Source organism: Helicoverpa armigera, chromosome 30 (genome assembly GCF_030705265.1).
Source record: "Helicoverpa armigera isolate CAAS_96S chromosome 30, ASM3070526v1, whole genome shotgun sequence".
NCBI classification, from domain to species: Eukaryota; Metazoa; Arthropoda; class Insecta; order Lepidoptera; family Noctuidae; genus Helicoverpa; species Helicoverpa armigera.
The window spans coordinates 5,382,633-5,403,884 of NC_087149.1; the positions used below are offsets into that span (position 1 = coordinate 5,382,633).

At 37.3% G+C, this 21,252-nt stretch overlaps 2 protein-coding genes across 2 annotated transcripts in view; both read left to right on the plus strand.

The window, feature by feature from the left end:
* The window catches only part of Sli (slit), a 122,238-nt gene that overhangs the window by 43,926 nt on the left and 57,060 nt on the right, over window positions 1–21,252 (plus strand). The window contains exon 2 of the mRNA XM_064042978.1: window positions 17,285–17,516. Coding sequence (XP_063899048.1) covers window positions 17,344–17,516 — 173 coding nt within the window. The 5' untranslated portion in view covers window positions 17,285–17,343. The remainder of the gene's footprint in view (window positions 1–17,284; window positions 17,517–21,252) is intronic.
* The window catches only part of LOC110380860 (grpE protein homolog, mitochondrial), a 120,007-nt gene that overhangs the window by 22,766 nt on the left and 75,989 nt on the right, over window positions 1–21,252 (plus strand). The gene's annotated exons all lie outside the window — the stretch shown is intronic.

Sequence of the window (21,252 nt, forward strand, 5' to 3'; positions counted from 1 at the left end):
CTACACTAAAACTGAATGAGTTTGGGAATTTCACTTTATTCACTTTGGCATATAAATGGTCCGTCGCACTCGTACTAGGATGGTTATTCATTCTAATGTATTCATCACTAACACTAAAACACGGGTTATTTTGACTATGGCACTGGTGGTCAGCTATATGGCGGGTTCTCGGTTGCGGTTGGGGCGGTGGCAGCGTTCGGGACGTTGGCGTCGCTTCCGCGCTCCTCTGTACTCGCGCGCGGATCCTCCGCACTCCGTACGCCAAGCATGTTAATAGAATAGCTCCAGCAAGTATATATATCGCGATGTAGTGGTGAACATCATGGTAGTTGAGAGATGTTTCGTCTTCTAGCTCTTTTTTGGTGTTATTTTTTACTTGATCGATTTTATCACCGATCGCTTTTAATTCCCAGCGAATGTCTGTGTGGTTAGTGTCGATTTCATAAACATGTAAGGGCAAGGTCACATTTACAATATTGTTAATGGTAGGTATATCAATGTTTATGATATCTGGTTTCAACTTTAATTCATTGCTCGACTGTCTGCGCGACAGTAATGTGATTCCGTCGTCTTTGATGACGCATCCACTTGCTAATGCTAGTATCCCGACCTTGTCCAATCGCTCCATGGTAATTTGATCGTCACATATGACTTGTATGGAGCATTGGCCGCAACAAGAATACAAGTAATTGTTTACCTTGTGTAATTGTACCCAGGTATTCTTGCACTTTCTACTTTCCGTCTTACAACTTAAGGACTCAATTTCTGTAGCACAGTAATTTGGTTCTGTTTTGGTTATTGAAATAGGTATTTGATGGGCACAGAGCAAGATGTCTAAATCGTAATGAACGCATTGTTGTAGTTGTAGACTAGATAGTGGTATTTGTAAGTCCTTTTGGTAGTTGATTGCCAATAGATCAGATGCAATAATTATTTGTCGCATTTTGTCGCCGATTGCTATTGGAATTGGTGTCAATTTGTATACTTCAAACGTGTCTCTGCCTACTAACGGTAATTTTATTTCGAATATCAAATTGTCCCTTGTAACTCTTGTTTTAACAGTTAATAAATGGTAAAGTTTGGTTAAATCAGCCTGAATGTTATCGATTGGTAACAATAATTCCTTAGAAATGTGGGCTGAGATGATATGAAGTTCTTTGGTTAATTGTTCTGGTTGTAGTAGATGTATGTTGAATGTACCATGGAATATGTCTGTGATTGTGTCCAATAACATTTGTTGTATATCCTTCAGTTTCATAAGTATACCGTTGGCTGATATTGAAGACAAAGTAAATTCATTGGTATAAGCGTTTTCCGATATTTGTTTCTGCATACTATTAGTTAAATTATCTATTTTATTAAGGTGCTGGTTAAAATTCTTATGCTGTTGTCTTACGGTTTTTTCCATTCTCTTTATAACATTAAACTCTGATTCAATTATCGATGTTTGATTTTGCAGTAATTGGTTAAAATATTTCTGGTTGCCCCGAAGCTTAGTCAAATCTTGCTGGTATTGTTGTGCGAAGTCATCGTCGAGTACTCCAAACAAACTGTGAGCTATAGACCCCACAGCATTCACTAAGCCACGACGACGAAGATGGTGCCGTTCTGGTAACTGTCCATGGTTGGTTAGAATTTCATTATAATGGGCTAATTCATCTTGACAATGTCGCAGATGTAACAGAACTAGTTGACAGTGAGATATGGTTTGTATTTTTTGACAACAATTATCTAAATGGTCTATATACTTTGTGGCTAATGATACGCCTTCCCAATAAGCAGTCATGTCATAAAATACTACCAGTTTCCATTCGTCTCTAATCAATCTCATGTTACTGATTTTATCGAAGTAGATGGTTTGGTTATCTGGCAGCTTTTTTGTATGGAGGGTACAATGAGATGGCGACACTAACAGCATAAGCACCATAAGTGCCATGGTTAAAATGCTACCTTTCGTCGACTTGCTCGTTCTTCGACGTGGTGGTAACTCATCGCTTTTTTCAGGGTTCACTTCAATTGTCGTTCTTTGTTGATTTATATCGGTTGATACATTTGGTTGGTTCTCCTCTTGGTGGATTGGAAGGATTGACAGTTTGGTGATTGGTCTTTTTATTATGCCTCCTTTGGTTTTGAGCGTGACTACTCTAACAAGACCGTCATCGCCGGGATGAATTTCTAATATTCTTCCGAGGGCCCACCTCCCTGGAGCCACGTGTACGTCTTGAATAATCACTATGTCATTAACTTTAACATTTTTATGAGAATGGTGCCACTTGGATCGCGTATTTAATTGGGTTAAATACTCAGATTGCCAACGTTTCCAAATATCTTGGTTAATTTTCTGGACGAGTTGCCATCTGATACATTCGTCTTTCTCTGACTCTATTATGGTTAATACTGGTCCACTGGCCAGAAAATGCGATGGTGTCAAAAAATTTAAATCTTCTGGATCTTCCGAAATGGCACACAGTGGTCGTGAATTCAAGCAGCCCTCTAACTGTGTCAATAGTGTCGAGAATTCTTCGTAGGTTAGCTTTTGGCTACCTAGCACTCGACGTAGATGGTATTTAAGGCTCTTGACGGCGGCCTCCCACAGACCTCCTGCGCTTGGCCATGATGGCGCATTGAAATGCCACTCTATTTGCATTTCTGCCAGATATTGGTGAGCAATTTGGTCTATGGTTTGAGTCAAATTGAAATACTCCTTTTGTATGGTGTTGTTAGCTCCAACAAAGTTGGTTCCGTTGTCGCTATATATGTGCCGAGGCGCTCCTCTTCGAGCTGACATTCTTCGAAGTGCAGCTATGAATGTTGATGACGTGAGGTCCGACACAAGCTCAAGATGAACTGCTTTGGTGGCCAAGCATACAAAAACAGCTATGTAACCTTTACTGCATTTTATGCCGCGGCCCTTGTTACTTTTTACTTCTACATAGCCGGTAAAATCAACGCCCGTATGGAAGAAGGGTCGTGTCTGATTTATCCGGGGAGCTGGTAAGTCTGCCATTAACTGGTTTTGGTGTTCAAATTTAGCTCGTCGGCATATGACACAGTTACGTAAACGCTTCTTTACGGCATTATTTCCTCCTATAATCCAAAATTTCCTCCTCAACCAAGCTAACGTAAGGCGAGGTCCTCCATGGAAGGTCATTTTGTGTGCGTGGTCAATAAGCATGTCAGTAAACTGAATACTGTGTGGTAATATCATCGGATGCTTCATGTCTTCACTGAGATTGGCATGTTTTATTCTCCCGCCAACTCGTAAAACATCTTCAGAGTCAATGTAAGGGTTTAATGGTAATAAACGACTTTTTGAACTCAACTTAGTCTGGTTTTTAAGATTGGTAATTTCTTCATAAAATTCTGTTCTTTGTACGTGCATCACTAATTGGTTAGCGGCTCTATTCAATTCTCCAATGGTTAGGTATGTTGGTTTGTTATTGTTATTTGAGAACGCACGTAATATCCACGCGAGTACTCGACACGTTCGTAAAAAGGTACTGTTGCTGGTTATCAAGTTACTTATGACGTCATTTTCATATGGTTTGGTGATAACATTGGTTTGGTATTGTTTTCTAGTTTCTTCTTGCGTGTAGTATTTTGGTTTCTTGGAATGAGGATTTGGTTTCAACGTTAGGAGCCAGTTAGGACCACTCCACCAAATGGGATGTTTTAACAATTGCGCAGCGGTTATCCCTCGGCTTGCACAATCGGCAGGATTTTCGTCAGATTTAACGTAACTCCAACGTTCAGGTGGTATACATTTGACGATTTGGTCAACTCTATTAGCTACGAATGGTTTCCAACGGTTCGGGTTACCGTTAATCCACCCTAGTACCGCTGTGGAGTCTGACCATCCGAATGTTTTAATATGGTGTTCGGTGAGACACGATTGCACTTTGTTCATTAACTTCGTCATTAATTGTGCAGCACATAATTCCAATCTTGGTAACGTCACATCTTTGGTCAAAGGTACTAGACGTGACTTTGCAGCTACAAGTACTACTGAATTGCGCGTCTTACAGTAGATAACACAGGCGTAGGCCTTGGTTGAAGCGTCGCAAAATCCATGCAGCTCGATGTTATCGTTTTCATGGCATTGCAACCATCTTGGTATTCGTATGTTATTTAGCTGTTGTAGGTCTAGTTTATTTTGGTTCCAATCATTGTGAATATTTTCTGGTAAACTATCATTCCAGTTGAGGTTTAGTTGCCAAATTGACTGGAATAGGAGTTTCAATTTTGTGGTTACAGGGGAGAGCCATCCCAGAGGGTCAAATACTTTCGATATCTCTGAGAGAAGCTCTCTTTTGGTGATGCGTTCATCATACACAAATGGTAACATTTTTAATTCAAAACTAAATTGGTCAGTGGATGGTGTCCATTTCAATCCTAGAGTCTTAGTTGGTTCCTCCTGTTTGAACTGAAATGAGTTTTCATTATCGTTTGGAATGGTTTCTAGTAATGCTGTTTCATTTGATTTCCATTTACGCAGATTAAACCCACCGGCCTTAAATAATTCGATTAATTGACCCTTGATCCTTTTGGCAGAGTCGAGATTGTGCTGCCCATGTAGGACGTCGTCCATGTACAGATTATTTTCCAGGACCTTCGCTGCTTCTGGATATTTGTGGGCTTCATCTTTAGCTAACTGCTTCATAGTCATGAGCGCTAGAAATGGTGCCGCTTTGGTTCCATAAGTAACAGTTGTTAATTGGTATTGACTCAAGGGCTTATTCGGAGAGTCTCTCCATATGATTTTCTGGTACTGCTGGTCATCTTCATTTATGATTATCTGGCGAAACATCTTCTCAGCATCTGCTACATAACCTACTTTGTACTGTCTCCATTTTATAATTACAGATAATAGGTCAAGTTGCAAGTTGGGTCCGCTATACATGAGGTCATTTACACTATATCCAGTAGATGTTTTCGCTGACCCGTTGAATACAACTCGTATTGCAGACGTTGTTGATTCGCTGCGTATTACACAGTGGTGTGGTAAAAAGTACTCTATGGTTTGGTCATTACGACTTATTTTCATGTGACCAAGATTAAAATATTCGTTCATGAATTGTTTGTAACCAGCTGCTATTTGGTTATTTTTTCTAAATTTTCTTTCTAATTGGTGAAATTGAGCTATGGCCTTTGACTTAGACTCTCCCAATACTTCCTTTACTTCCTGTTTCATTGGCAATCTTACAACATAACGGCCATCTGGTTGACGTTTAGTTTCAGATTGATACTGTTGTATGCAGTATAAATCTTCTCTAGATTGGTTATCCGGTTGGTCTGTCAAATCTTCTATTTCCCAAAACCTTTTTATATCGTCACAGTTGTTCAAAACCACGTTACAGTAGTACGATCTCACGTTACCACATAAGATCCAGCCTAGTTGCGTCTGTTGTGCGATTGGTTGTGATTGATCTTCCTTTATAATGCCGTGTAGGATAATTTCAGAATACACCTCTGCACCTAGTAATAGGTCGACAGGGCGGCTTTGGTTGAATTCAGGGTCTGCGAGTTGTATATTTTTGAGGAACTGCCAGGATGGTTTGGTGAAAGATTGGTTTGGTAAGTCAAAGTCAAAGTCAAAGTCAAAGTCAAAATCGTTTATTGAAAATAGGCTAGATTCTAGCACTTTTTCACGTCAAAAAATACAAAATTACAGCACCCCCAAAACGCCCCCCTTTCACCACTTCCTAGTGTTATGGCTGGGAAGAAGAAGTGGTGAAGAACAAACTTCCCAGCAACACAGCTGTCTATTACAATTTAATTATAATTAAATTACAATTATACAATTCAATATTAGTCGCAAAATATATATATATAAAAAAAAACACTTGTTGTCCACTTCAGAGCTGCCATCTGCGTGTATCTGTGAAATAATCATTAATGTTATAATAAGCCTTTTTAATCAGTATATCCTTAATTTTGATTTTAAAAGAACTGTCCGTTAGTTCTAACAAATGAACTGGGATTCTATTATAAATGCGTATACAAAGGCCCACAAACGAACCGTGCACTTTATGCAATCGATAGTTGGATGCGGTTAATTTATGTTTATTTCTAGTGTTGAAATTGTGCACGTCACTCTTTTACTAAATAACTCTATGTTTTGCCTTACATATATTATATTGGCATAAATATATTGAGACGCCACAGTCAGAACACCAATATCCTTAAACCTTTCCTTAGGGAGACTCTAGTACCTAGTCGGTATATAGCACGGATAGCACGCTTCTGTAACACGAAGACATTTTCTATGTCGGCAGCATTGCCCCACATAAGAATTCCGTAAGACATAACACTGTGGAAATAACTGAAGTACACTAAACGCGCCGTGGCTACATCGGTGAGAGCTCTTACCTTTCTGACAGCGTACGCAGCAGAGCTTAGTCTATTCGTGAGGCCAGTTATATGCTCACCCCATTGAATTTTGGAGTCTACAGTTATTCCTAGAAAAGTGGTAGCTTGGACCGTTTCAATTTCCTCGTTGTTTAAAACTACACTGGGGCCGAGATTTTTCACGTTTGGCAAAGCAAATTTTATACATTTGGTTTTCTTCGCATTCAAAACCAAATTATTGGCTGTGAACCAGTGCGTTACTAACGACAGACACGAATTCACGTCATCAAAATCTACTCTATTCCTATCAACTTTAAAAATTAGAGACGTGTCATCAGCAAACAATACTACATCACACAATGATTTTAAATAATATGGCAAGTCATTAATGTACACAAGAAATAAAAATGGCCCTAGAATCGAGCCTTGCGGTACGCCCAAACAAACGGGTAGATTGGAAGATTTGACACCATTAACGTCAACACATTGCATTCTGCCGCTTAAATATGAGCTAATAACACTAAGTGCGCTATCTCTAATGCCATAGTACTTAAGCTTCTGAGTAAGCGTTTCATGTTGGACGCAGTCAAACGCCTTAGAAAGATCACAAAACACCCCAATTGCATTCTGCGACTTCTCCCACGCGGTATAAATGTGCTTCAGTAGAGCAACTCCGGCATCCGTTGTTGAGCGACCCTTAGTGAAACCATATTGTTCCGCATGTAAAATATTATGTACATTGAAATGGCGCAGTAGCTGATTTAAAATGATTTTTTCATAAATTTTGCTTAACGCGGGTAAAATTGAAATCGGCCTAAAGTTGCCTAGGTCATTCTTGCTCCCTGATTTAAAGAGTGGTATAACCTTACTGTATTTCATAAGTTCCGGAAAGGTACCTGAGTCAATACACTCATTAAATATACTAGCCAAATAGGGTGCAATATCGACAATAATACAGTCTATAACTTTTACAGAGATACCCCACAAGTCACCTGTCTTTTTTGAATTTAATGACTTGAAGGTTCTAACTATATCATGAGGTGTAATATAACTAAAAGTAAATGTGGCTTCACATTGGCTAACACTACTTCGTAAAAATTTTTCGGCGTTGGTGGTAGAGGAGTCTAAGTCGCTAGTGGTCTTTATTGCAATATTAGAAAAGAAGGTATTAAATTCTCTAGCTACATCCGAATCTTTCTCATAAACTTGATCCTCATCAACGATTTTGTATCGAGTATCACGCTGTTTATTTTTTCCAGTCTCACTATTAATAATATTCCACGTAGCTTTAATTACACTATTACTGTTCTTGATTTTATTACTAAAATACATCGATTTTGCCGCATGACAGACTTTTTTAAACAATTTGGAATAATTTCTAACAAATGTAATAAAATTTTCATCAAATCTATAATTTTTCATTTCATACAGCTCATACAACTTAGCTCTACTCTTGTAAATGCCGGGGGTAGCCCACTCATTGAAATTAGCCGTTTCTTTTATTACGAAAGTTTTGGTTTTAAAACTAGAATTAAATTCATATTTAATGATATCGAACAGAGCTCCGTACATTAAATGGGGATTGTCATTATCTAATATCTCATAGCCTAGTTTTGCAATTATATTATTTTTGAAAGTATTAAAACGACTGGTTGTTAAGGGGCGACATGTTATTTCCCGTTTGATTTTATGCTGTCTATCAGGAAACCGTGCCAATTGACCACGGTGATCGGAAGGAAGGCCATTGGTAATCAGAGTCTCCGTGGCGGTACAATTACTAAATATATTATCTAAACAGGTTGACGAGGTTGCCGTAATTCTTGTTGGTTCTAGAAATAAATTAAACAAGTTGAAAGATTTAAATAAGTTAAGCAACCTTATAGTTAAGGGAGATGATTCTAAAATATTAACATTGAAATCACCGCAAACTAAAAGTGTTTTACTACTTGAATTTAGTTTAGAAAGGGAATTTTCCATTACCGATTCAAAGATGTTAAAATCCCCAGAAGGAGGCCTGTACACACAAATTATAACAAACCGCTCCAGTTCAACACATGACAGTTCTATGTTGCGCTCCACTGATAATTTAACTATATCCAAACGTTCTTTACACTTTATATTATTAGACACAATTATAAGAGAGCCACCATGGATGGCTTCCTTTCTAACAAACGCACTTTGTACTGTGTAATTACAATTATTAAGGAATATTATTTCAGAATTTCTGTGCCAGTGCTCAGTTATGCACATTACTTGTACCATATAATGCTCAATAAATAAACTTAATTCTAAATCCTTGCCGGAAAGGCCCTGAATGTTTTGATGTACAACATTCAGTTGATGTGGCCCACCCTTTGTCGCACCATGTAGTTTAAACTATCAGGTGTATCAATAGTTGTATTAGTAGAACTACTAATATTATTAAAAGAAGAGGTTACCGTAGTAGAACCCGGGTCAATTTGTATATTATTTGCTATCAATATAGCAATTTGTCTTTATAATAAAACTTAGATACATTGTATCATTTGTCATTACAAAATTATTTATAAATTTATTTGTATCAAAGTACATTATTCTATTATTGTAATGCCTAGTTGTATTGTACATTAATAGATTTAAATCAAATATGTACTGATTTTGTTCTTCAGTAAAATTTTTTGAATATGGTAAGGCACAGATGATAAACTTGCAATTTGTTTCATTATTTAATTTTATCATTAATTCAACACAATCTATTATATTTTGTTTACTAACTGCTAGACTATCTCCAAATAGCATAATGGCAGATGAAGTGGTATTAAGATTAGTCAATTTAATTCTTTCTATAATCTCATTGTAGCTAGCACCGGGTGAACAATTGTTTATTATATTACTTTTACAGTATTGAGAGACTAATTTACCAAAACCTAGACCAAATCTATCAGAAAATATTTGTGATGAGTTTTGATTTCCTGAACTATGTTTATGTGAAATGCTTGATGGTGGAATATTGCACTGAACAGCGACACGAGGTGGTATTGTGTCACTGTTCACAGCTGACTGCATAGTACTAGGCGTTGTTAACTGTAGGTCAGCTTGTACTGTTGGTTGAGAACAAGTACAGTTGTTATATTTGTTTTTAAGAGAATCAAGACGGTCCATATTTTCACTACCTAACTGGAGCAGCTCATCGGTAGCCAGAATATGTGCCTTAATTTGATATTTGGCTGCCTCATAATTGTGTGTAATTTTTGTTAACTCACGCTGCAGATCAAGCATCTCCTGTTGCAGAACCTGTGTATCTTGGTCGTACATTAGCCTACTTTGTAAAAGTTGATTAGTGCACAAATTTAACTGTTGTTTTAAATTAACCTTACTTTTAAGTAAATTATTTAATTTGTAAGTCGATTTCTGTTTATGACACACTCTCTTAATTTTTTGAATCAATTTGTTTATTCTAATGTATTTTTTAATTTTTTTGTGACTCATATTTAGTGAATTTGATGCAACAAGCTCATTAAAAAGGCGATGAGTGTCGTCACTTTCTTGTTGTTCTTGAATTTGCTTGAAGCATGTCAACGACTTGTGAGCATCATTTAAGCTGGTCTCCAGTTCAGTAATGCGACTCAGAGCCCTCTCATGAGCATCACTACATTCACTAAAAGAACCTACAAAAACCTGTAACCTATCCCGCTGATCCAGCACATCCATATATTGAATGTGTAACTCGGCAAGTTGAGACTTTAATCCTGAGTTTTATTAATTATGTTCTGTATTTCTTCCTCGCTCTCATCACGTTCCCTCAACAGTTGACCACAGAGCTCCTTAGATGTTTTCAGCTCTTCCAGGGTGTCCTTCAGTTTTACCTCCATGTCTTTGACAGTAGCCTTTCGTGTCTTAATGGACATGGTGTCAGGTATTTACTGAAAGCGTGAAGTAACCAAGATGAGAAAGACAGAAAAGAATAGCAGGTTAAGTTCACTAGATGACTGATAGTTTCAAGTATGCAATTCCGTAGCTTTAAGATTACACAGCAAAGAAGAGCATAAGATTGATAAAGAATTATGCACGAAATTGAAATGAAGAGATATGAAAAGATATATTTATTCTGTAAACGTGATGCTTATTAAATGTGTAATTTAACAAAATTAACCGTTAAAGGAACATGTAATTTATCCGATAATATATTGATTTATTTGTTTAAGCAATCAGGAGAAAGTTGTCTTTGCTTTTTACTCGCTTTTTATTTTTATTGCAATGTTAGGGTAGGTTACAAGGTTGACTTTGTTTTTGACGTAAATCCGATATGTAATGTAAATAATACAATCTGCAGTTGTGGAACTGATGCAGTAAAGTGTGACACAAATGTAATAGAAAGATACTTCCCGTAAAAATCCAATTAATTTGAATTGAGCGGTTGACAGCTGACCGCCTCCGTGTGATGTAGATTTTTATCAGTTATCCTTCTACAATGACGCCACAAACATTTGTACACTATATTTATGACCACTACTACTATATTAAATACTTTTAAGGGCTATTTTGACTATTTTTCTATTTTATTTTAATTTTAAATTACACAGCTGTTTTTTGACAAGTCACCCGGCCAGTGTTGCCAGTCTTACATCCTTATCAATTACTTCAATAACAATCTAGGTAGCTTTTGGATTAAGTTTTTCATTATTAATACATCAATATTCGTGGTAAACTCGTTATGTTTTGATGCTATGGTGATTGTCATTACTCCTTTACAGTTACTTTCTTTCGCTCCAATACCGAAGATTGAGCCTTTACACTTTCGGCGATGGATTCCAAGTTGTTGTGCTGCATTTTCGGAAATAATGGAGGTTTGAGACCCTTGGTCAATAAGGGCTCTCATAGTTTTGTAGGTTCCGTCAGCTCCTAAAACATTAACTTGAGCTGTTGCTAATAAAATGTCTGTCATTGGCTCGTTGTCTTTTGACACGTGTGACACACATTTTGGTTGGTTTTGCTGATTGGTATTAGTCTGGTTGGTAACTGAGTTAGTAATAACGTAGGCATTATGCAATAGCGAATTATGCTTTTCGTGGCAATGGCGACATGTTTTCTGCGACGTACACTCTTTGCCGTTATGGTTAATTAGGCAATTTTTACAAATGTTATTTTGCGCAATAAGTTTCCGTTTTTCTTGGTTATTTAGTTCACGGAATTTATTGCATATAAACAGTGCATGATTTTCGTCACAAATTAAACATTTTTGGTATGGTTTGATAGCAGAATGATTAATAAATGGTTTGCATTCATCGTGTCGATTAGCATTATGGAACCCTGAATCCCTTGGGTTTTTACGTTGAGTACTGGTATTAAAATTTTGGTTAGAATGCTTTTGTTGGTTATTGAATGGTTGCGTATTCTTTATTGTCTCAGTTTTGCGACGAACTGTCTCTAAGGCAATAAATTTTCCTTCAAGATAAGCTAGAAAATCTTGCAGATGTGGCAGGACTCGAGGGTCCGGCAATGAGTCAATATAATCTGTATACGTTTCAGCGTCCATTTTCTGCGATACAAGATATACGATTATCGGGTCCCAGGTAGATATGTCTATGCCTAGATTTTTTAATGCGTTAAGGCATTCATTAGTGGTATCATGAAGCCTTTTTATACTGGAAGCTGTTTGTTGGTGCATTACTGGCAAAGACATGAGAACATTCATGTGTGAATTAAAAATTAGTTTTTTATTATTATATCTTTGATTTAGGATGTCCCAACAGGTCTGGTAATTGTCGGAGCTTACACGAAGATGTTGTATCAGTTTTTCAGCTTCTCCACGTAGTTTCATTTTTAAAAACTGCATTTTTTGGGCCGGAGAAATTGAATTATTACTGTGGATAGATTCATGGAACAAGTCTTTGAAAGAAATCCATTGTTGGTAATTTCCGTTGAAAATTGGTATATCTATTTTTGGTGTAGAATTATCTCTGTGCTTAACGTCCCACATTCTTTGGTTAATAGATTTTTTAATTTCACAATATTCACTCTCATATCTGTTAAACAGATCTTCATAGTTACTGTTTTCTCCTGGTAAGTTACTGTCAATTTCCCAATGTAAAGAATCAATTGCTGCCCAACGTGATTCAATAGTCTTCAATACATCTTTAAACTCCCATTTTTCAGACAAAACATTAAGATTGATCTGAGAAATAGTTCGAGCTAATGCTTTGAAGTTACTCTGCTGTTTTCTCATCATTTCCTCGACTTTATTTGGTTTATCGACGTCATGGAAAACGAATCGTGGTAGTGGTAAAACTTTTTTGGGTACAGTTCCGGAACTTGGAAAACCGTGATCTGATGTGCTAGGTAATGGAACGGTCGTTGGATGCGATGACGGCGTTGGTGGTTGGTTCATTGGTGATGGAGACCGAGTAGTAGTTTCTTCAAGAACTCTTAACAAATGTCTCTTAACATCCTCATAAAATGTTTTAGTTTTAATGTACGACTCGTCACCGAAGTACTCATTATCTTCAGTTTCGTCACATAAATTCACTAACTTGTCATGGTTACGCGAGAAGTCTCTCCAGAAGGTCTCTAAAGACTGTAAACGACGTTTAATACTTTCCGATGTTTTCCGCTCTTTACCTTCTTTTTTAAAGTTAATATACAGCTTGTTCATGTTTTCCATGATCTCCTTTTGAACCGCAAATAAATCGGCAATGGTAGACATTCTGGCAAGTAATAAAATGGAAAGATCTTACTTGATTATTTCCTGGTTGATGGTGAATTGTGGTGGGTGGTGACTCGAAGAAGTGTGATGTTTCAATCTACCTTACGACGATATCACTTAATGGTTGCTACGATATTGGTAACACACTGCTGTCTTAGGGCTGGTTATAGAAAGATAGTGACTAACACGCTACGTACAATGTCCACAACGCGATAGATCCCACCTTTCCGAAGGCTCGAAGGACCAATTTGTTGGGCGTAAATCCAACAAATAAATAGAAAAACTCGAATGGTAGAAATATGGTATATTGGTTGTTAAAATGTTAATGGTTAATGGTATGAGCAAACGCGGCTTGGTTGGTGACCGATCGTTAACTAACTTTATAATAATTTTAATATTATAACTAAGTATTTGGGTCAGCGTGGAACTGCTGACTGCGCGCGCGATTGACATCAATAAACTGTACTTTGTACAACCTATGTACTTTCTTACAGCCAGTTTCTTCATCAAAAGTTAAAGCCAAAGTAAAAGTCAAAGTAATGTCTAAAGTTAAAGTAACGGTCAAATTCAATTTTTCTATTAGTTTTGCTGTCACCTTAGCCTTGAAAAAACGAATTTGCCCGTTACTTTTACTTTAGACATTACTTTAACTTTAACTTTTGATGAAGAAACTGGCCGTAAGTGTTATATATTGGTTTTTAAATAACTTTGTAATGAAAGAAAATATCTTGAGGAAACCGTGGACTTTAAAGTACTTACGCATTCGTCAATCTATCTTGAGTATGTAAACTAGGCGCATCCGTATATAAAAAGTAGTCTATGGCCTTTCTCGATTAATGGGCTAATACCTAAATAACTGTGTCCAAGCTAAGTCTTTAGTTTTACAAATTACTAGCTCTTTTTCGCGGCTTCACCCGGGTATAATTTAGCTTTCCAACAGTGTGTTTTTTTTCAAATCGGTTCTGCAGTTTCGGAGCCTATATTATTATTATTTTTTTTATATTAGCCTATGCTGTCCCACTGCTGGGCAAAGGCCTCCCTCAAAGCCTTCCACTTTTCTCTATCCATCGCTGCTTGAGGAAGCTGTCCAAGTCTTCCCTCCAGCGTTTCCTTGGTGATCCACTTTGTATTATGTAGTATTATGTATATTATGTAGTATTATGTATATTATGTAGTATACATATACGACTCCGTCGTATTTGGCAAACAACAGCACATACCTACATACACAAAGGCAAGCAAAGCCAGAGGTCAGCAGTAGTATAATTTTAACTCCCATGTGCATTACAGCGAGCCTCCATTAGAGCGAGCAATGATAATATTAAGTGCACTGAGTTTTAGGGTTGCCACTTAGAAATATAGTATTTAGTATTTACCTTTATTTAAAGTGTGAGATTTTAAATCAGATCTGTTTTTGGAGTTCTGTACATAAAGGTTAATCAAGACTCTGTTACTAAGACGTAATTGTTCAAAAACTACTTATCCGATGTCGATAAAAAATAAGAACATCCTGTAGACAACCTATTTTCCAAAAACAGAATGTTATGTACCTAACTAAAATCATATGGAACCTTTAAAACAAAAAGCTCCTTAAAATTATGTTTTCAGTTTTGAACTATCACGGTTCATGAGATACAGCATTGTGACAGACGGACGGACGGACAGAGGAGCAAAAACAATAGGGTTTTACACTTTGGGTACGGAACCCTAAAAACGACTTCCTAAACCACAGTATTCAGTATTTTTAAATGTTTTCGAACATTTTTAAGTAATTCGGGAATCAGTACGGTAAAGTGAGACAGCTAATAAGACGCTAAAAACTGGATTTAAATGAATACCAATTCAGTATAATAAATAAATTAATAATTTAACTTCTGACAACCCTAACTCGTAACATCTCAAGAACGGAACATTTTTATCATTACGACTTGCACGAGGAGCCCTCATTAAACTGTATCAAAAGCATATTTACTATTATATGTATTACGCTTTTAAGTTTTAAGAGGTAAGCAGTGTAATAGGGCTTAGTGAAAAACATTAAATAAGTATATCATGTCACACTAACATTATAAAAGTATATCTTGGACACCAATGACTGTGTTTCGGATGGCACGTTAAACTGTAGGTCCCGGCAGTCATTGAACATCCTTGGCAGTCGTTACGGGTAGTCAGAAGCCAGTAAGTCTGACACCAGTCTGACCAAGGAGTATTGGGTTGCCCGGGTAACTGGGTAGAGACTTGCGGAGGTCAGATTGACTGTCGCTCCTTTTGGCACACTGGTACTCAGCTGCATCCGGTTAGACTGGAAGCCGACCCCAACATAGTTGGGAAAAGGCTAGGGAAATAATGGTTAAAATAACCAGTAAAACTATTAATGGGAAATCTTAAAAGGGTTAATTCTCACCCTTTTTCGAAGAGTACCAACTGAAATACAATAGGAACTAAAAAGTACCAGTAGTTTCACACTTCACGAGCCGTGAATCGAACCCCCTATACTTGTACAAATTGTCCCTTTGTCTTCTCTCTTGTAGTGTGAATGATTATTATATTCAATAGTTTGAACCTTTTAAAAGTTATTAAAACGTAAAGTGCTTATAATTCTAATGGTTTTGCATTTGTGCGTTTTAGAGTATCTACCAATGCATAGATTTGGTTCCGTTAGTAAATTACAGTTTATAGGATACAGCTTGGTGACTGATGAACGGACAGACGGACCATAACCTAATACCTATCCTATGCGTATGGAATAGTCAGTATTTTGTATAATAATATTTTGCATTAGCTTCCACGAGCGGTTTCCCTTAGGCTCTTCGCACCCGATTAGAAAGTAGTCAGATAAAGCCTTCCTCGATAAATGCCAATGGGTTATCTGACAGTAAAATAACTTTTAAAATCGGACCAGTAATTTCTGAGACTAGCGTTTCAAACAAACCAACTCTTCAGCCTCATTATATCGGTTTAGATACTTCTGCCTACTGTGCCTACTATTTAGGCCCATTTGCACCAACAACACAAATGTCAGTTTTTTTCAAAACAACAGTTTACTTTGAAAATTAAACGTCAATATCCATAGTAGTTATGGGTCAGATAGACAGTCGCTCCTTGTAGCACACTGGTACTCAGCTGCATCCGGTTAGACTGGAAGCCGACCCCAAGATAGTTGGGAAAAGGCTCGGGAGATGATGATGACAGTCCTGTCAATCAGAACAAAAAATGCAATTTTCTCTTGAAAATTGACAGCTGACAGCAGCTGTCAAATGCATAAAAGATTAGGTAGGTACTCCTATAAACAGTTTGTTTTAAGAAACCTGACGTTTATATTGTCGGTGTACTTCTGTAAGTACAAAGTAAAATGAATGGAGGTTGGTCGGGTCAATTGTATAGCATCGGAATTAAATTTATGGGTTCGATGCCCGGCTGATGCAATGGAAATCATTGGTCCCTGTTATTGCTTATGTTTGGTGAATAAACGCACTCATGGTATTGTTGATTTGGATAACATTGTAAGGGTAAAATACTGTTCGTTACTAACTTGTACCAAGACATTTATATGCAATGATATCCTTAGGTACTAATTTTTCACGGCAACTGTTCTCATGTATGGAGATCAGCCAGCTGCGCAAGATATATTATAGTGCACGAACATTTGCTTGGACACAGGTGTACTCACTATTCCTTCAGTCTCATAGCGCGATGGGACGGCAACCCGACACGACCGGAAAGAGATCAGGCGCAGGACCGACATTAACGTGCTCTCCGATACACGGGTGAATCAGTCACTTACTTCCAGACTCCGGATTATTTTGTGATAGATTTTTAAACCTACAAAGCGATTTCGGAAATCGCACCTGAGACCCAGCTCGCAACATTCATGCTATATGACTACAGATTTAACAGATAACCTCTTTTTTGGTTTTAAATCATTTAAAATCCGTTGTGGGTGCGCGCGCACACTGCAATTATTCATGAATTAGTATGAAAATGAATGGAAGTACACACGTAACAGCGTTCAACTTCGATTGAATTCACGATTTTCCTAAAAAACGTCGGTCGACAAAATAGTCTGTAGTGTGGCTATCAGGCTAAAATTCACCATGTTCCTTCTTAAACCCTTTATGTACCAGGACAGCGGTAACTCGAACAATCACGCGGAAGGGCTTTTAATTTCTTGTATATTTATTTCTAACAATCAAGCAGCACATATTTAATTTCTCGTATATTAATATTATTAACCTCAATTCTCTTTGTCCACAGGTCAAAATAATGCCGTAACAACGCTCGTCCCCCCTGAACTCCGGCAGTACATTGCCGCGATGACGCGCTACGTTCGCGCGCTCTGCGTGTGCGCAGCGCTGTTAGTTCTCGCGACGCTCACCCGTGGCGCTACTTGTCCTTGGGCTTGTTCTTGTAGGGCGGCGGCGGCGGATTGTGCTCATAGAGGGTTGCTGCATGTGCCTAAGAGATTGCCTACTGATTCGCATCGGTTGTAAGTACATTTTTTCTTTACTTATTAGTTAAGTATAACGTCTATTACCTAGGGATATTGGGGTGCCCGTGTAACTGACTTGAGGAGGGCAGTCGCTCCTTGTGAAACACTGGTACTCATCTGCATCCAACTAGACTGGAAGCCTTTTTTTTTTTGAGAGTGGGAAATCCTCATGGAATTCCTCCGCCTGTGGAGAGGCGGAGGGGTGTGCCGGACTCTTACCAGCTAAAACCCCCTTGTGTTCTCCTTGCACGAGGGCGCGGGGCCGCGGGAATCCAGATTATTCGGCAGTAGACTGGACGCCTACCCCAACAGAGTTGGGTAAAGGCTTGGCATATGATGACTTACTATTTACAATGATACTTTTTAGGGTTCTGAACCCAAAGGGTGAAAGGGAACTATATAGGTTTTATCTCATGAACCACAATTCTCTGTCTTGTCTAACTGCAGGACACAAACCCTTTTCACACAGGGAAGGATTGAGCTCTAATAATTTTTGTTCAAAGCGGATTGGCGATTCAGACTCTGAAGTCTAGGTTTCTTCAAGATGCTTTCCTTAATTCATCGGTGTCCAAGATATTAATTTGAAACCCATTCGACCACCCGATTCTTGAGAACGATTGCAAAGCTGCATATATATTTTACATGATAAGCATTAAAAAGTTTGCAGCCGATGTAACACGATAGACAAAGGCTTAAGAACTATTAAGAAGTGTACTACAATTTTTCACACCAAACCTCACTTTTCTACCCTAATTCTAAAAAAATGTGTGAAAAAAAAACTTTCATCGAAAAAATCCCATCACCACAGCCCTAGATAAAAGAAAGTAGTTCCCATAGATCGATGTGATATGAAAAACCCATGAAAACTATCTAAATTACCAATAAACAGCCCATCGCTTTTATGGGGGCGAGAAACCCATAGTAATACAGTCTAATATTATAGAAAAACCTTTCGGTATATTCCTTGGGGTAAATTCCCTGGGAAAATATTGTAGAGTGAGGAATGTTTAGAGAAGGGATTGAGTGGCTCCGTGACTCGTGGCTTCTTGAGTAGGTCTGTGGCTAAATGCCAATAGCTTTTTTAAAGTAAATGTAAACCCATTTTTGGGGAGATGGTATTTTTATTTGAAAAGCTTTGACATACTGGTCAATTTTTTTTAGAAGAACACCTTCAATTAAATTACTTATTAGGTATCTAGATTCTTGTAAACTATAATTATTTTTAATAATTTCTTTCTTCTTTTATATGCTTAGCCTGAGAAGTATTTTTCTTTTTCTTTTGGCATATGAATACAACGCAAAAAGCTACGTAATTTATCATGTTGGAAAAGATTAACTTGTCCAGGGACATTAGCCATGTTATCTTACTTTACAAAGAAAACATAAATTGCTTATCCACAGACAAGACAGAAAAGAAAAAGTACTTTATCCAAACAGTTTTTCATTTACAAGCGGAAATAGACAACAGAATGTCACAAAATATATAGTAACATCAATTTTAATTTCACAGTCGACTGGAAGCCTGATAAATGTTTTATAGTTTCTGATAATATACTGCCTTGTCTAGCGATTTGTAGTTCTGCAAACTATTGGCACACTCCGTGGGTAGGGGAGGTGGTACAGACAAGTACACAAGTGGTACAGCGAAAATATTAAGTAGGGACGTTATTTCTTGCAAGATTTCAAGACGAATCTACGGAGAAGTCAAATCATTTATTTCATGTAGGCCTTTACAAGCACTTATGAATGTCAATAACATAAATAAGTTAGATTCTAGTTGCTCATTCCAAAAGTAGATTTCTATAGAGAAGAAGGGCATATAACTCCAATTGTATTTTGTAATTGCATGACTGTTCTTTAAAAGTTGAGATTAAAACATCGGAAAGCATCGTCATCTGCCTAGCCTTTTGTTTGTGTTGTTTGTTGTGTTGGGGTCGGCTTCCAGTCTAATCGGATGTAGCTGGATGCAGCTGGACCAGTGCTTTACAAGGAGCGACTGCCTATCTGACCTCCTCAACCCAGTTACTCGGCCAACCCAATACCCCCTAGGTAAGACTGGTTGTCAGACTTTCTTGCTTCTGAGTACCCGTAACGACTGCCAAAGATGTTCAAATGACAACTGGGAGCCAGTTTAACGTAACCTTTCGAAACACGGAAGAACTCGTCATGACAAGATGGTAACTCATCCACGGACCGACCGTACCAAGCGCTGCTTAACCTAATGATCAATCGAATCAGCACATTTATTTGTTACACATGTGTATTACATAATTCTTCTCTCTTCTTATCTTATTATCTTGATTCTGATCTTATTATCCATCATGAAAAATGCATTTAGTCTATGTATACCTAAAATAGTATTCAATTTTGTAAAGTTTAAATGAAATCACTTGTGTCCCCAACTGTACATAAGGGCGAGTTCATATTAGCATCATATTGGTGGCGCACGTGCCGACAATATGTCTCTCAGTGTGTACACACCTATAATATTATGTTTTCTACACAAATAGCTTATTGTTTTGAATTGAACTGAACTTTTCTTTTGAGGTTCTTGTAAGAAGTTGTGGAGAAACTTTGGAAAAGAAGGTATGTGTAATTAGAATAGAATATTGTAAATTATGGCTGGTTTCTGTGTACTTTTATTTACTGTTTAAGTATTTAATTTTAAGGGGGTAATGAATATACAAATAAATTATGTACAGAGGTAATTTAATCAGAAACCGGACACACCAAAAATGAATCTATTTTTTTGTATGAGTTTTAATACGGAAACACCAAAAATTAATGAATACGTGCGTTTCAATATTCGTGAATTCTGTATTATAGACATACAACAGTTAGAAAAGTAATTCTTATTGGTTTCTTAGTTGTTTTTAGCTGACGATAAGGTTCGATTATCCAATGACGATTTTTGTCGTAAGGACTATATACCTTGCAAGTTTGAAATCAAAGTTATTAGAACAGTCATTTGTTACATAGATAGATAGAAAACTGTTGTAATTAATTTTATTTTCTTTAAAAAAAAGTATCCATGTAGTTTCTTGTCGGTTCTTCTCCATGAGACCAACTCTTTGGAACCGTGCAACTAACTACTTTGACGTTTCGAAAGAGCTTTCATAGGCCTATTTGAAATAAAAAATATCGACTTTGACATAATATAAATGATAACCAAACTATACATTTTTCCATATTCTAAGCACAAATTATTTTATCTCTGGTCAGCACAAAACCCGGTCTAAAGCCAGTTCATTTTACAACATTTTTATAAATATTTGTTCACATTTGCATATGCACGAACTGAAGCGGAAATGTAAATTTTTCCTTTTATTTTATTACTACCGGAAGTACCCTACGTCCTTTGTACAATTTAGGGGAAATGTTTTTCCAAAATATATGACTATTTACCCTCTTATTTGGGTTTCAAAGAGAATGGTAGGTAGTTGTGTTTTGGTTCAAAGGGGTAGATAAGGTTTCTTACTTGACTTATACATTGTAGCTAAAGTTTGAAGAATTGTTAACTAGTTTTTCTTTAAAAATAAAACGTCTAAGTATTGAATTTTCGATGTTGAAATAAATCTTTTCACGGGATAATACCTAAGTTGGTTCAGCTCATCATCATCATCCTCCGAGCCTTTTTCCCAATCATGTTGGGGTCGGCTTCCAGTCTAACCGGATTCAGCTGAGTACCAGTGCTTTACAAGAAGCGACTGCCTATCTGACCTCCTCAACCCAG